This window comes from Fringilla coelebs, assembly GCF_963513975.1.
Source record: "Fringilla coelebs genome assembly, chromosome: 10".
Classification (NCBI taxonomy): domain Eukaryota; kingdom Metazoa; phylum Chordata; class Aves; order Passeriformes; family Fringillidae; genus Fringilla; species Fringilla coelebs.
This window is the reverse complement of record NC_140036.1, coordinates 7,944,496-7,960,490: the sequence shown is the minus strand read 5'-3', so window position 1 is coordinate 7,960,490 and position 15,995 is coordinate 7,944,496. Positions and strand designations below refer to the sequence as shown.

Here is a 15,995-nt window from a genome sequence, read left to right as displayed (position 1 = left end):
AAAGAATTGCTTGTCTGCCCTGCATGAGGCAGCGATTAACTAAGCAGATTTCTCTCCGCTTGGTTTATCAGTAATGGCGTGTGCGTGTGTGTTTTAGGGTAACAAATCTGATTTCTAATTTATTAGCTGAGCAGTGTTCTTATTGCAGAGGGGAATTAAAAAAAGGTTTGATTCTCTCTTGAGGAAGTGTGAGGTTATTAAGCAGGTTTGCAGTCGTGCCACAGATATAATTTGATGGAGCACACCTGGATCCTCCCTGTTGGCTGTGTGTTTATAGTCTCCTCTGTCATTCAGTATTTGCCTTTGCCTGTGAGAGACAGACAAGGAAGAAAGAGATAAAGGTTTTGGAGGCATTTCTAACAGAGATGCCAAACTGTCAAATAGTAAATCGGGAAGCAGCTCCCTGATGGTTTCACATCAAGAGGAGACACCCTTTTGTGACTGCAGCATCTACCGGTTATTTTCACTTCCATCAGAACTGTCTGATATGGTCAAGTAGGTTTGAAGCTTTCAACATTCAATTTTCCTTTCATTTATAGTGACTGTTTTATTTATTTGCCTTTCTTGGTAGTTTTCAAGGATATCTCTTTCAAGGATACTTTTAACTTTATAACATTTTCATGGATCGTCATTCCAAAGTTAAAGGTAGAAAAAGAAACAAAAAGAAAGGGAAGTGGGGGGAAAAGAGCAGCTACAGCATCAGGGGACAAAAGAAGAAATATATTCAATTTAGGAAGACCTCTAATCTCTGGTTATACAGGACAGCTTTGTTAGATAAGATTAAAAATTTCATGAATGTCCCTTTTTATCCCTGGAGACTCCACCATTTATACCAGCTATTGTCAGCATCAAAAGAGCTTGATAACAGCTGGCTAGAGATGTGACCACACAGCAACACAACAGCAAGAAAGGGGCAGCCGGGTTCATAAATCTTCAGAAAGCCTGTTCCCCAGCACAGCCATGAATCTGCTGCTATCACAGGCAGAGGGAGAAGGCATTGTCCTCCAGCCAGTCAGAAACCTGAACTTCAGCATTAGCAGGGGCTCTTTAGACGGTGCACGGTGCACAAAGAGATGTTTTCCATTATCTTCTTCATTGCAGCCTTTATTACTGACACAGATACAGTTTAAAGGGTCTCGGAGTTTAGCTTGTTGCTAGGTAGAGTTTTTCCAAAAATGCTGCAGCCCTTAGCCGTGGTGGTGCAATCCTCCTCTTTCAGTTCATGGCATCCACGCAGCACCATGTGGGACAGGGTCAGGAGATGACATTTTGGCACACATTGGACCAGTTTCCTTATCTTTTGGCTGGGAAGGAGCTACCAAACCCAGAATCTGTCCCTTGGCCATTTTCCAGGGACTGCTCAGATTTGGGTGTAAGGAGGACAAGTTAGGAGGCACAAATTGGCTCAGACTGTTGATGTACAAGTTTCCTGGTTTTAATGGGAGGGCCTAAATTCATATGTATTCAGCTTTACTCTGGCCTTACTAAATTCAGTGGCAATATTTTCTCAGCTTTAGAGAAAACAAGATTGGAACCTCAGGAACTTCATAGTTCCTTTAAAGTAAATAGCTAGTGGAATAACATCAGTTAATTTTAGGAGATGGAAGAAGAGAGTGACTGCGGACCAAAATTAAGCAGGACAAAAATAAGAAATCCTTTTAGTACCATGATCTCTTATGAAGGTTTTTTACTGGGCAGCATGAACATTGCAGTGCTTAGAAAACTGTGTTGTTTCTTCAAAACCCACCTGTTTAGAACTGTCCCGCATACAAACCCAATCTTTCTTAGAGATGATTAAATGTCATTTTGGTAGAGAAAACAGGTAAAATCTTTAATATTTTTAATTTCCCCTCACCCCCACCCCCCAAGAAAACCACGATTTCTGAAAGTGCTCATGTTGTGAACATTACAAGTAAAAATACATGTTCCTCATTAAAACTAAATTATTGCTTATAATGTTTCTTTGTTTTTTGGTTTTTTTTCTCCTGGCAGCTCCGTCCCCGATTGCATTGATCCAGGCTAAGGAGATAACAAGGCACAGTGTTGCCTTGGCTTGGCTGGAGCCTGACAGGCCAAATGGAGTCATCCTGGAGTATGAGGTCAAATACTATGAAAAGGTACTGCTCAAAAATGAACAGGCCAGGAGTTTCCTTTGGGCTTGGGCACAGCTTTTTTTACTCCCACTGTGGTTTATTTCCAGATAGGATTCTATCATTTGAAACGAAACAGATTCAGTTTAATAAAATCCAATTAAGGATTTCATGCATTTGAATGGTTGCTTGAAAGAGTAAGACTCATAGGCTGTTCCTGCTGTACAGTATGAGTTTATTTTGTTATTTCTTTCCTACCTAGAAACTGGGCTTTTATAGCAATCACATTTATAATGAGAGTCAATAGTGTTGGGCAGAAGTGAGACATTAGCTTTACTTCATAGACAGAAGTATAATAATGAAGAATATAAGAGAGTCATAATAATAAGATCTGTTTGCCGACAGCTTCTGCTTAGAGTGATAGCGTGGACTGGCTGGCTTTTAATAGAGAATAAGGAGAGAAAATTAGATTCTTCATACTTTTCAAGTTAGAGGGAGATGTTATTCCTTCAAATAACTTCTCAAGTAGGGAATTATGAAAAGAGCTATTTTCTTTGAAGGGTCTCTGCAAAAATGAACAATTACCTGCTCTTGGTTGTGTGCGCTGTCTCTCACATGCACACGAATACTTCTAATTTCTTTATTAAAAAAAATCACTTACTTGCTTTCCACATACATTAAAAGGCATCTGCTTTGCAGGGAAGCGCTAGATTATTATATTTTCTGATAGATTTTTCCAGCCAGAAATAGAATGATTTTTAATAATGGACTTTCTGGAAGATATTTTCTTTTTAAAAATATTTTTATCCTTTTTTTATATGACTTCTGGCTGGTAGGAAGAAAAGGAAAGTGCCAGCATGTGTGAGTAAAACGTGCTTGTTCATCAAGAGGATCCTATTTGAATGCTTGGCTGTTTTCCAAAGGTTTTCATTGTGTGACTTCTTAAATAATCAGTGATATATGAGCATCATACGTACTGCCTCATCCTCCTTTTTTGGCTTGCTCAGAGCCCCGTGCAGCACGCGGAGCTGGGGGGATTGAGCAAGGCCAGCAGCAGGAGCCCTCCGGGTGTATTTTGAGAATTCCATTGCCGTTACTCATCTTTGATCAGACAGTTTTGGCAAGGCAGCGGGGTTCCAGGTTCACAGCTTCACTCCATCACGCCGTGCTCTGCCTTGGCAGGACCAGAACGAGCGCAGCTATCGCATCGTGAAAACGGCCTCCAGGAACACCGACATCAAAGGGCTCAACCCCCTGACCTCCTACGTGTTCCACGTGCGGGCCAGGACAGCAGCAGGCTACGGGGACTTCAGTGGGCCCTTCGAGTTCACCACCAACACAGGTAAGGGCATCCCCGCCCCGTCCCTCTGCTGCTCCTCCTGCAGACAGTGCCGACACAATGGGCTGTGTGCGGGGAGTTTCGCGTTGGACGCTTGTGGGATAGATGAGCAATGCCATGGTTGACTCTCACAATTAATAAACAAATATCATGCATAAAGTTAAGAAAAGTTTTATAGATTTATGGATATGTTGTACCCCCAGCGTGGTTATCAAGGGACGCTGGAGTTGGGACATCTGGGACGGCTGGCTTGTCACTATGGTGACACCTGACCTCCAATCAGGATTTGAGGAAATGATCTCCACCACTGGACAGCGAAGAAGGGGTTGATGGACAGAACTTTGGGAGGTGTTAAAAGGTTAAAAAGGGAAAGCCTCCCTTGGGAGGGGGCTGAACACTTGGTGGGGAAAATCTTTCGCTCATGACGCTGTAACCTTTTTTCTTTATTCAGTCTTCTGTTGTATTTTTGATAAGGTTTAATAAACCTTCCTAAACTATGAAAAGTGAGTAGCTTTTTCTCACCCTTGGACTGTGTGTGTGTGTGTGCTGTGAGGAGATGTTCCTCCATGGCCACATGGCTGTTGGTGATGGCATGATGCTGGCCGAAGACATCTCTTTGGATATGCTGTATTATTGTATTTGCAGGGACCCTCGTGGCAGGGAGGAATGATGAATCTGACTCCATGTTCTCAGAAGGCTAATTCATTATTTTATGCTACTCTATTATATTAAAGAATGCTAAACTAAACTATACTGAAGAAACAGAAAGGATACTTACAGAAGGCTAAAATGACAATAATGAAAACTTGTGGCTCTCTCCAGAGTCCCGACACAGCTTGGCCCTGATTGGCCAAAGAGTGAAAACAACTCCCAGCAGAGTCCAACGGAACAATCACTGTGGGTGAACAATCTCCAAACACATTCCAGATGAGCAAGACACAGGAAAATCAAATTAAATAATAATTGTTTTCCTTTTTCTCTGAGGCTTCTCAGCTTCCTAGGAGAAAATTCCTCGGCAAAGGGATTTTTCCAGAGAATGTGAATGCCACACTGTATTGTAGATTCTAGCAGTGACAGTGCTTCACTGTGGTGTAAGGAAACAGGCACCCCATAAGCACTTGGAAGCCATTGATGCTTGAGAGATTTTGTTTTCTGAAAAGTAGACATTTGCATGTTTCTGGAATATCTTATTTCAAGGAGAATAGAACCCTGTTAGTCCCCTTTACATGCTATTGACAGAGATCAGTTAGGTGTCCTACATCACCTCCCATGCTTGCACTTTTCTTTAGACAGTTATATAAAGACAAGAATGTTCAAACTATGTTGTCAGTAGGGCTTTTCACTTTGCTCAAGGAAACGTGCAGATTTAGCCCCCAAAATGTTTGCTTTTCAGTGGCAGAAAGGCACTGTGACCAAACCTATTTTACTTTGGACATAGAGGTCTCCTTAAATCAAGTTAAGGTCATGCCAGTTAGTGGCAATATCATTCAGGATGTTAACAACTGAAAACAATCCATCAGGAAGATATTAGACATTTTAAAATTGCTTACTCTCCTACTGTCAGTTGTGATCATCTGCTCCCTCTGAAAGAAAAAGGAGGAGGAAAGAAGTGTGGAAAACAATTAGAAAGGCAAAAAAATTAGTCATTATAGCCTCTGAGCAGCACTGGAGGGGAGAAGGAGAGGGAGTCCTTGTGCCTGGTGAACTGAAGTTCCCCAAATAATTATCAAGCATCATGTCTTCAGCTCATTAGCAGCTGGAAGAATTGTGTCAAATGACTGTATAATAAAGGCCTGAAAGTGGATGTGAGTGCTACTCTAAACTGCCTTCATAAGCCAAAAAGCTCATTGAGTGCTACCTGGGTTGATTTTTTTGAGGTTGTCTGACACAAATGCTCCCTTTTCTGTTTTCAGTTCCTTCCCCCATCATTGGCGATGGTACCAACCCCACAGTGCTTCTTGTTTCAGTGGCTGGCAGTGTTGTTCTTGTGGTCATTCTCATTGCAGCCTTTGTCATCAGCAGGAGGTAAGAACTTAAGCTTCTCTCTCCCTCTCTCTCTTTCATCAGGGAGCTTTTTGTCTCCTCCAAACAAAGCTAAATTCTTTGATTAGCATCATAAACAGTACATTTGCATTACAAGCCTTCTCCCGTGTAGCTTTGATCTTCTCGACATTAGTACCAAGCAGCATGTGATGTAATGGCAATAGTTCCAGCTCTATTTGCCCTTCAGATGCAAAGCTGATTCCAATAACTGGCACTGAGAAGGAAGCCAGCTAGAGATTTGTGGTTAGTGTAATTTGAAGTTAAGTTTAATGGGTATGGGTACAGTAGATTTTCTTGGACTGACTCCTGACAGACAGGGAATCAACAAGGGCAGTTTTGTTAACTAAGCCATCAGACTGCTATGCTGGTGATTTTTGTGTTGGTCTATGAGTCTGTACTAGTCCTTCCTGTGTGAGGGGGTATGGCTGTGAAATGGAAGCCACAGTCATTCAGCATCAGATGCAGTAACACAGCAGAGCTGGATCGATGGGTATTTCATCAGTACAGCACCATAATCTTGCACCAAGTGCTTGTTCATTCTCCCAAATTCAACCCAGGCATCAGGAACAATCCTGTGAGTGGGAGGACAGTGTAGCAGAAACACAGTGTGTTTCTGTCTTCATCTTTGTGTTCAGTCTCGTTTAAAAAGATCAGCATGATCTTGCTTCAGTGTAATTTTGAGATAAAACTGCTTGTATCATTACTGCATCTGGAGCCCGGGCTCTGCACGATGCACATTTTGTCAATCTCTGTTGGTCAGTTTAATGGCATCAGCTGTAAATGCACTCAAACTCCTCTTCATTTGCTCTCTTTAAATTGTCCTGGGGAGCAGTTAAGTGACTATGATTGTAATATCTGGAAAGCAGACATGCCTTGTGATCGCTTTCTGTGGGTGTTCAACTCAGAGCCTCCATGCTGGCAAGAGGAAAGAAGAGCAGAACATATGAAAATGTGGTGTGGAGAGACAGGTTTATTAAAAGCCATTGCAACAGAAAATAGCATCACTGAGCTTGATGACTTAATCTCCTCTTGCTTTTATTGATCACTTTATTATTTAAGGTAGGATTGATAGCAGGATACATTGGATTTCTAATTATGAGTCGCCACCTTGGAGAATTGAGCCTGTCGAGCTGCTTTGAGATGATTCCTTCCCCTTCTCCCCCTATAAAAAAAATGTCTCTTCCCAAGGCTGATAAACACTGCTTGGTGATTGGCCCTCAATGGATCACTCTTTAGAAAATGAACTGTCAACCCCTTGCCCTGGTATTGATTCTCGTTAGGATCGGCCATAAAGCTGTCAGAGGAGAGGCTGCCTGGAGCCAGGTGCTGACAGACCTGCTGGGCTCAGACAGCTCTGCCCAGGGCTGCCTGCTCCCTTATCTCTGCCCAGGCACCGCAGGGCAGGGGGCAGCAGGGACAACAGCCCGGCCCAGGCACTGGTGGCAGTGGAGAGAAAACATCCTGGTGGCCATGGGCTCAGGGATGTCCCCTGGCTCTGCACTGGCCCCTCTCAGAGGGGCCATGGAAGGGGAAAGACAGAGCAAGATGAATGAAATTCTAGGACAGTGAAACTACTCTGTGCATACTAATGCAGGGTGCCTTGCTAATTAATAGCCCTTAATACACAGCTCTCCAGTAGCTGGAAGTAGCTCTCAATAAACAGAATCTGCTTTAACATTCTCTGTTACTCTAATGATTTAAACCACTATCACAATGTCAGTTAGAGGTGTGGACTTTGGGGATATTTCACGATGTTTCTACGCCAGCAGAAGTTAATAGCAAAATAATTATACTTTGTTCCAAAATTACTGCAGATAAGAATAAGCTTTTCTGTCCAGAGAGTCCCCATGAGGAGGTTTTGTAATCTAAGCATGACCTAAAAGTCATATTTGTACAATCAAGCCTGTGCTTTGGCCTGCAGACATGGCCTCTGTGCATCCACTGTGAGCCAGTGTGGGAACAGGGCATATGCTGTGGGTGCCCACTTTTGAACAGTGGGTTATTACTGATAATTTAGCCTCGTCCTCTACAGTGGGTTATTACTGATAATTTAGCCTCGTGCTTTTTTCAAGACATTGTTCAAATCCCAAAATTCATCTTTACAGCAGGACTAGTCCAAGGACTTTGCCTTCAGGCAGCTCAGGCTGTTTGGCTCTGTCCTGCTATGCGAGAAGCAATCTGCCTAATGTTCCTTTCACCTTCCCGAGGTTTGGATGGGGACATCCATGGAGCACCGGCAGGACAGGGCATGGGTGGTCCTAAATCCTGCTATGAAGGAATGCTGAGGGAAACTGCAGCATCTCAGAAAGAGTTGTAAAGGATTTGGGGAAGTGTAGAACAGAGAGAGACACTTTCTAAAAGGGCTTGTGTGTAGTAAGATGGTCTGACCAAATCCTCTGGTCATCTGAGGGTTTCTCCAGCTGATAGATGGATTTCTCTTTGCCCTGCTGACACATTTGCCCACCTTTTCCCGGTGCTCTGCCAGCCTGGTGCCTAAGCCCCCCATCCCCTCCATGGGTGGGAAGGAGGAGGTGGGAGCAGGGTCATGGCAACCAGGTCCTGCTGTTTCACCTCAGTGCCTGCTAATTCCCCCCGCTGTTAACTCCTCTTCATCACCAGCCCCACCTGTAGCTCTGCCTGTCTCTGACCCCTGCGGTTCCTGAAAGCTCCTGTGTTCTTTTCCTGAATGCCGGCTACTTAATCAGCACTGCCCAAATCCCCGTAATTAGGGGATTGGGATCCGTGACAAAGGCTCCCTTCTGCCGCTCAGGTGAGCTGCCCCAGAGGCAGCCCCGGCCCTCTGGGGCTCCTGGGCTGCTCTCCAGGACAATGGCACACAGCAGTGTCCTGCCCAAAGCCAGGCAGGAGAGGTCAGCAGGTGACACTGCGAGAGGTGGAAGTAGGTAGTTAGTTTAGAAGGTATTATTTAAACGTAATAAGCTACAATTACATTGCTTGAATAGTAATCCCTTTGTTTCCCTTTGCTTTTTGCTGTCTTTGAGTTTTAGTGGGGGGAGGTTGTTTTTTAATCTGTTGTGAGGGTGCTTGTACTTTTTAAAAATAAGAGAAAGAGAATTTTTTTCATACTTAAAATGCTTTCATGCACAAAGTCTGTTTGCATTTTGTATTTCCCATCTGTGCCTAAACATTAATAAAATTAATTTGAAGCATCCTGATTAAAATGCAGAATCTTCTTTTTCCCTTTTTTTCCTTTCTTCTGAGAGAAGTTGTACAATACCTGAAACCATCTCTGCAGTCCCCTTAGCTGGTTTGGTCTTTTGTGGCCTTGGGTGAGATTTGTGCTGCCTCTTCCTTCTTACAGTTCAGTAGCTGGGAGCAGAACATCATGCCATTATTTCACTCAGCTCTGGTGTACCAGTGCTGTAAGTTCTGGGGCAAATAAACTGTTTAAGTAGATGTTTGGATCCAGTGTGGGTTTTAATAACACTCTTCTTGTGACTGGAGCCATTTGTGTTTCAGTTACTTGTGTCAAGAGAAGAAGCTCCCACTGGTTTGTGGTTGGATGTGTACCTGCTTTTTCTGTCTGAGCACAAGTCCTGTCAATGTTGGGAGCTGTGACCCTTGGTTGTTGTCAGGTTGTTGTCACATGTCAAACAGGACTTTTTTCCTTCTGTTTAATGGTCAATTTGTATTTTTTTATTCTTGGCATGGTTGCATGACCCAGCCTGAGGACTGCAAAGGGAAAGGCTGGCAATGGGCTCCCAGCTGACAGCAGTGGGAAGCTGCCATTCCCCACAGGGCAGGTGCAGAGTGGGAAGTGAGATGCTTTTTGCTGAGGGGCAGAGGGGTTTTGCTGACAGGAGAGGTATGGTAAGACTCATGGAGATTTGCTGTAAGTGAGGCTCTCAGTTATGTCATTTCTTCCTGTTGCCTGTGAGCTTTTTGACCCCTTTTAAGTCAATCTTATAGGTTTTTGTTGTACCTGCTCCCCTTTTCCTCTTCTCCTTATTCACCATTTTCAGCCTGTTAATTAACCCAGTGTCACCCTGGTGTCCCTGGCAGGCCTGGTTGTCCCCTGCCCCACTCCAGGCAGCAGCTGGGCATTGCTGGCAGTGCCATTCTCCCCTCCTGTTCTCCAGGCTTGGTTTCTCCATCTGCCTTCCCTCTTCTCTCCACCCCAGCCTCTTGCCAGTCAGCTCTCCTGGGTCTGATTTGGATTTCCTGGGAACAGGCAAACTGAGAGTAAGCAACAGTAAACCCTTCTCTCCATCAGTGTCTGCTCTGTGCTTGGTCCTGAACACTCAGGGATGGGTGGGTAAAAGCCCAAATCATTTCTCTGCACCTACATACCACTGGATGCTGGGCAACTTCAAATTCCTACACATGTGGCTGAGCAGACTCCTAAATATCCTCCCTAATGGACTAACTTCTTGTATTAGCTTTTTTGTAGTGCTCCTTGTCCATTGGAGCTGAAAGCTGAACTAATTAAATGCATAACTAGATTACAGTATCACAGGTGTAGGTGTAGAAGTAGTAATCTATAGAATTAACACACTCTGTCTGCTATGTTACTGCCTCCAGCTCAGAGAGTTAGTAGAGGAGTTCTGCCATCAGGACTTCTTCAGCCCCTTCAATTAAGCAGGGATTAAAAGAATAAGCAAAATCCTTGGGATCTTAATTTTTGATGGTCAGGGTTGGTGGTTCTTCCTTTTTTTTTCTGCTGAGATCCTGATTTCTGTGTTAAGAGACTTGTTTCCAGTTCTAAATTTGCAGTTAAATAAGTGTATTGATGTTGGCATTTGCCTAATGATGTTTGAAAGTCAATCTACCAAAACACCTCTGTTGTAGCATTTCAGTCCCTGTGTGGTAGGGATAAAAAGCAATTTGGGCCCTCAATTGCAAAAGGAAGCTTGAAGAAAAACTGGCTGAAGCACAAACTTTTTTTTTCTTTCTTTAAATGCTGAGATACAAATAGATCTGTGCTTCCTTTGATGCTCTGTTGATGCCAGTAACACGCAGGGGAGTGTGAGGATGCTCCTGCCCTGGTTGTGTGTTGTGTCATGGCTGTGGCAGGTGCCAGCAGCTCAAGTCTCTGCAGGTCAGGACAGCTGAGCTTGTGGCAGAGTGAGATCCTTCCTTGGCACTAACATGCTGTGTTCTGTTCTGACAGGCGCAGTAAGTACAGCAAGGCCAAGCAAGAGGCAGATGAGGAGAAACACTTGAACCAAGGTAAAGGGCCCTGGTGCTTGGGGGATTTTGCTTTGGGTTTTGAAACATGGCTCATGTTCTGGAGCTCAGGAAATAAGGGATTGTATTCCTCTAGAGGAGAATAGGTTTGTGTTTTCCCCTCTTGCAAACATCCTGCTTTGAAATTTATTTATGCCAGTAACAGGGAAAATAGAGGGGTCTGGGGAAAATGTTTTGAGGGTACACAGAGAAGGGTTTATCAAGTTTTTCCATTGTTCCTTGCCATTGAAAGATACCTGTTCTCAGCCACTTGATTTCTAGGCAAGGTTTTCCCCCACAACACTTTGCTAAAGCAGTTTCTGAATGGCTAGAGGCAATCCTGCAGGAAAGGGAGTGTGAACCTTGCTGCCTTTTTTCCAGCACTGAATCCTATTGTTACTTCCATGTACCAAACCCAAGACCTGAGCTCAGGATTTCCTGGCTCCCATAGGAAAAAGGGATGTGTTTGAGTCTCACAGGTCCCTGACAGGTTATGCTAGTGATGGCAGTGATTTGTAAAGCTCATTCATTGGCAAAAGCCCGATTCCTTCCATCAGTAATGGGAAATATTAAATGTTTACACTTTAAAATATTGTACTGGGGGGGGGAAATACTTAAGTCCTTCCTTCCTTATCAGTCATTCCTGGCTTACAGTACATTTTTATTGTACACTCTCTTTGCTGTTGTATATCATTAAGGCTTCAGTCTCATATGTTCTGTGTTCAGCAGCATGTAGATCAGTGACTTCAAATAAAACATTTCTGCTTTGCAGGTGTTAGAACATATGTGGATCCTTTTACATATGAGGATCCAAACCAAGCTGTGAGGGAATTTGCCAAAGAAATTGATGCCTCCTGCATAAAGATTGAAAAAGTTATTGGTGTGGGTAAGTGCCAGAAGTTTTGCATTTTTTCCGTAAATACACTTTTAAATTTGCTCTTAGGGAATGTGTGATCCTATGATTTTTGTATGACAGTTCTCCCAAATGTACTGACATAACAGTTTGACAACACAAGTGCATGCTTCAGGCTCGTGACCATGGATTCTTGTGCCTTTTTCTTTAAGGGGAGTTTGGTGAAGTGTGCAGTGGACGTCTCAAAGTGCCAGGAAAAAGAGAGATCTGTGTTGCTATCAAGACTCTAAAAGCTGGTTACACTGATAAACAAAGGAGAGACTTTCTGAGTGAGGCCAGTATCATGGGACAATTTGACCACCCCAATATCATCCACTTGGAAGGTGTAGTTACTAAATGTAAGTAGGTCATTTTCATGACAAGTCCAATTTGGAAGTCACTGAGAAATTAAGTCTGTGTGGTGTGTGCTGGCTTTTTTTTTTTCCTTCTTACCCTCTTTCCTGTAAAATGACAGATGGAACAGATCCACTGATAGCTAATAGGAGGAAATCAGTGCAGGACAAGTCATTAATCTTGTTGTCAGCTATAAATGGGTTTACGGTTTCAACTGATATTCTATCTGTAGGCAGCTTGTACAAGATTTTGTAGAGGGAATTAATACTGCAGGGGTTGGCTTTTTTTTTATCCCTTCTTGCTATGCCAAGCAGGCATCTTTCACATCTTTGCTAGACTGAGATGATTGTTACAGGATAGGCAAAAGCAGATGGTGAGCGAAGAATTCAAAATGATGGGGGAAAAATACCAAAACAAAACTACACAGTCATATGTTTGAAGTACAAAGCACAGATGTAAGGAGCAAGCCTTTGAAATGAAGCAGGCTATTTCAGAGTGAAACTTGCTTATTTGTTTTCTCTGATTTACAGGTGTGCTAATTTCACTGTGCAGAATTTACCTGGACGATCTTTTTGTTTGCTTTGTTTGGGGTTTTTTAAGTCTGACTGTGCTTTAGAGAGTGACAGTGCTTGCTGGGTGCTGTCTGTAGGCTGGAGCTGAAAATGCACCTGTGAGACACCAGTGCTTGGGTCTGAGCTGCTAAGGTGCCACTGCCATGGTGTAGGCATTGTCTCTGCCCAGCTGCCTGGCTCTGATTGCTAATCCTAAAAGACTCTTTGGGTCTTGGGGCTCATGCTCAGGGCAGCATAGAATGCAGGCAGTGATCTCGTGAGCTGCTGTCAGAGTGGACTTTGTGAAGCTCACTTTCTGTGGAATGAGGAACATGAATGCAGGGTATTAGTAGAGGGAGCAATTAAAATTTGAGATGGATGAAAAGTTAAAAAGTAAAACATCACTAGAAGAACAAAGTACCTCTCATAAAAGGTTATCAAAACCATCAGTTCCACTGTAAAACTCCGTCCCTCTTGAATGTCAGCGAGAGCTGATACTTACTCTGCCACTTTTGTTTCTGGAAATCTTACCCCTGCTCATTTGTGTTGCTGTCCCCTGGTCTGCCTTCTCTCAACAGTTGAAAATGGCTCATACAGTGTGTGGCAGTTTGCTTTTAAAGGCAAAGAGCAATTTGGACTAATTTTTGGCCATCCTTTACTGAGAGCCTCCCTCAAAACTAAAATTAAAATACAGCCCTCTGTTTAAATTTGGAAGGGCTGAGTGTCTCTCTCTGTGATTGTTATAACAAAGGGCAGGAGGGCTGTGATCAGGCCACGGTGTTTGCCTCAGACAGTGATTCTTTTAGCACCTCAGTAAAAGAAAGACAACAGGGGAATCTTTGTGTTGCAGTCCCACTGAGTCTGGAAGCCCCTGAGCTGCTACAGCTCCAGCACTTATAAATGGCCGTGGGCATTTGCATAATGCAGTTGTCAGTGAATTAAAATGATTGGGAATTTTCACCCAGGGAGGAGGTGGCAGTGTGACCTGGCAGTGCCCCGTTCCCTGCTCCCAGTAAGTGATGCTCCAGCAGCAGCACGGCTCTGTTACTGCCAGCTGCACTCCTGGGGAAACAGGGCCACTTAAGAACACATTTATCTCCATTTCTCCAAAGGTTTGCTGAATGCTGTGATAAATGGATGCATTTAATAAACTGAAAATTAAAATGTGAGATAAATAGTGGTAGAGATGGGGGTTGAGAGAGGGAGCAAAAAACCATGAATAAATTATTGGCTGCTAGTCAAGTACTTTAATAATTGACTCGCTGATGGTAACTTCTCCCTCCGCTCTCTATCCCCCCTCCCTTGCTAAAGAAGTGTCTGAGTAATGAAATTACATGTTAATGCACTGAAAGAGTCTTCCTTTTTTTCCATTCTACGTTGACATAGTATCTTTTGATTGAAGAAGGTTAATTAATACTCATTTAGCTCTATTTGTTCAGTGGAAGGGTGGCCGTCGCAGTTGCAAAGTATAAATGAAACAGTGCCATATGCAGATTTGGTTGAAGTTTTTTCTCTTTCTACCAAAGAATGCTTTCAAAGGTGAATTAGAGGGAGGATGATGTTTAATCAGATCCTTTTACTTAAGGATGTGCTCAGCCAAGGTCACTCAGCCCTTCATCCAGAGCAGTTTGCTTTATGCAATACATTCAGTAGTGGCATTTCCCAGGCATGCTAGCTTGCATGGGACCAAACCAGTAATAATTTGGATTCCAGAAGGGAAGGGAAGTAAAAGCAGGAGTAGTAAAAGGCGTGTAAAGGGTAGGTTGGGACCGGAAAGGTGAAATAAGTAATGGTGAGTGAAATAAGTTATGTATTGCACACTGATGTTGGCCTAAGTGAAATGTGGTAAAATGTTCCTACAGTCAGTCCCTATAGCATATGGTTTTCTAATTAAAAAAAGGTTACTTCAGAACCAGAAATCCCTGACAAATGAAGAGAAAAGAATCTTGGTGAAAGATGCACTGAGGTAGAAACTATTAGGGGAACGTTAAATGCTGCAACATTTCACGGTAGGGTAATTTTTAGAGATGGTTGTTCTGGAGCAGATCCTTGCTGGTGACAGAAGCTAGGAAAAATTAAGTAGTTCTGATACCTCCCATGCCAAGATGCAGTTGAGCTATCTACAGTCTGGGTGACCTTGCCTTTGAAGCCTTCTTTCCCTATGATGTTCCCTTATTCAGACCTGCTCCAAGAAGTAAAAGCTGAGTTTCTCTGGGACACCATTTTTTATTTAGGAAGAAAACTATTGTTCCTGTAGGTAAAGCATAAGAGAGAGGAAGGTTTGCCATGCCAGACAGCCCTGATTGTCAGGTGCTCATCTTAAAAGTGCTGGGGGCTGGGCTTTTGCCCTTCAACCTTTAGTGAGTTACTTCTGTACTTCTGCCATTGCTCTTTTGAGATCTTATCAGACCTATTTCTACAAATACCTGTACTTCAAATATGCAGTAGGATTTAACTCCATGAAATAATTAGTGTTCCTTGCATGCACCTAAGTGTTCACAGTTTCAGCACTGTATGATCTTTATAAAACTCTTAAAGACCACATCCAGCATTATTTGTGTATTTGCTGTTGTTATAGGCAGGAGAGTGCCTAGAAAGCATCCCCCTGTCAGTAACATTGCATTTCTCCTCGGGTAGCCCAGCTTGGCCCCTGTTGCAGCATGAGGAGCTGGGTGCTGCTGAGCTCTGTGCCCCCTGTGTGACACAGGGCTCTGAATCATTTTGCCCCTGGCTGACTTCAGGAGGCAAATGGCTTTGGCTCATTTATAAATAACGAGAGAAACACAGAATACAAATTCGGGACAGAGAAGGTTGAAAGGAACAGCCTGCATTTTTCATTCTTGAATCCAGTTGTCTTGGAATACCTTGTAGCTCCTGGCAGCTTCCAACTTGCCTAAAGCATTGATCTTTCAAAAAAGACAGAAAGACCAAAGCATTCATGAATTCCATTTTCTGCTCTGCAAACAATATATAATACTAAAGATTTTTGTCAGGTTTGGACAGATCTGTTTCTTAGTTCTCAATTATCAATTCACATATTCCTTAGGGAGCAGGAGCCACTTTAGTTAAAGACCTTGTCAATGAATCAACCAAAGGGTTAACCTTCCAAATGGGCCCATTAAATGTTTCTGTCCTGTAATATTTCATCTCTTGCTTCCCACAGCTGAGGCATAAGCTCGGTGCATTTCAAATTAAATTAGATTGTGTAAGCCAGGTGTCTTGGCAGTAAAATCATGTGCAAGCCATTTTTATCCCATTAACATTGGTGTTCATCAAGGAATTGTGTTTTTCTTTCTGCACACTCTAGGTAAACCAGTAATGATCATAACTGAGTACATGGAGAATGGCTCCTTGGATGCCTTCCTCAGGGTAGGTGATTTCTTCAAAAGCTAAGGAGATATTATACTGGGAAACAGCTTTCTCTCTTTCTCTCTTTCTCTCTTTCTCTCTTTCTCTCTTTCTCTCTTTCTCTCTTTCCCTCTTTCCCTCTTTCCCTCTTTCCCTCTTTCCCTCTTTCCCTCTTTCCCTCTTTCCCTCTT

At 43.2% G+C, this 15,995-nt stretch overlaps 1 protein-coding gene across 1 annotated transcript in view; it reads left to right on the top strand.

Annotated features, from left to right (window-relative positions):
• EPHA4 (EPH receptor A4) overlaps positions 1-15,995 on the top strand; it is a 104,521-nt gene that overhangs the window by 74,353 nt on the left and 14,173 nt on the right. The window contains exons 6-12 of the mRNA XM_084212023.1: positions 1,993-2,117; positions 3,273-3,432; positions 5,343-5,454; positions 10,604-10,662; positions 11,432-11,545; positions 11,725-11,910; positions 15,764-15,825. Of these exons, the coding sequence (XP_084068149.1) occupies positions 1,993-2,117; positions 3,273-3,432; positions 5,343-5,454; positions 10,604-10,662; positions 11,432-11,545; positions 11,725-11,910; positions 15,764-15,825 (818 nt within the window). The remainder of the gene's footprint in view (positions 1-1,992; positions 2,118-3,272; positions 3,433-5,342; positions 5,455-10,603; positions 10,663-11,431; positions 11,546-11,724; positions 11,911-15,763; positions 15,826-15,995) is intronic.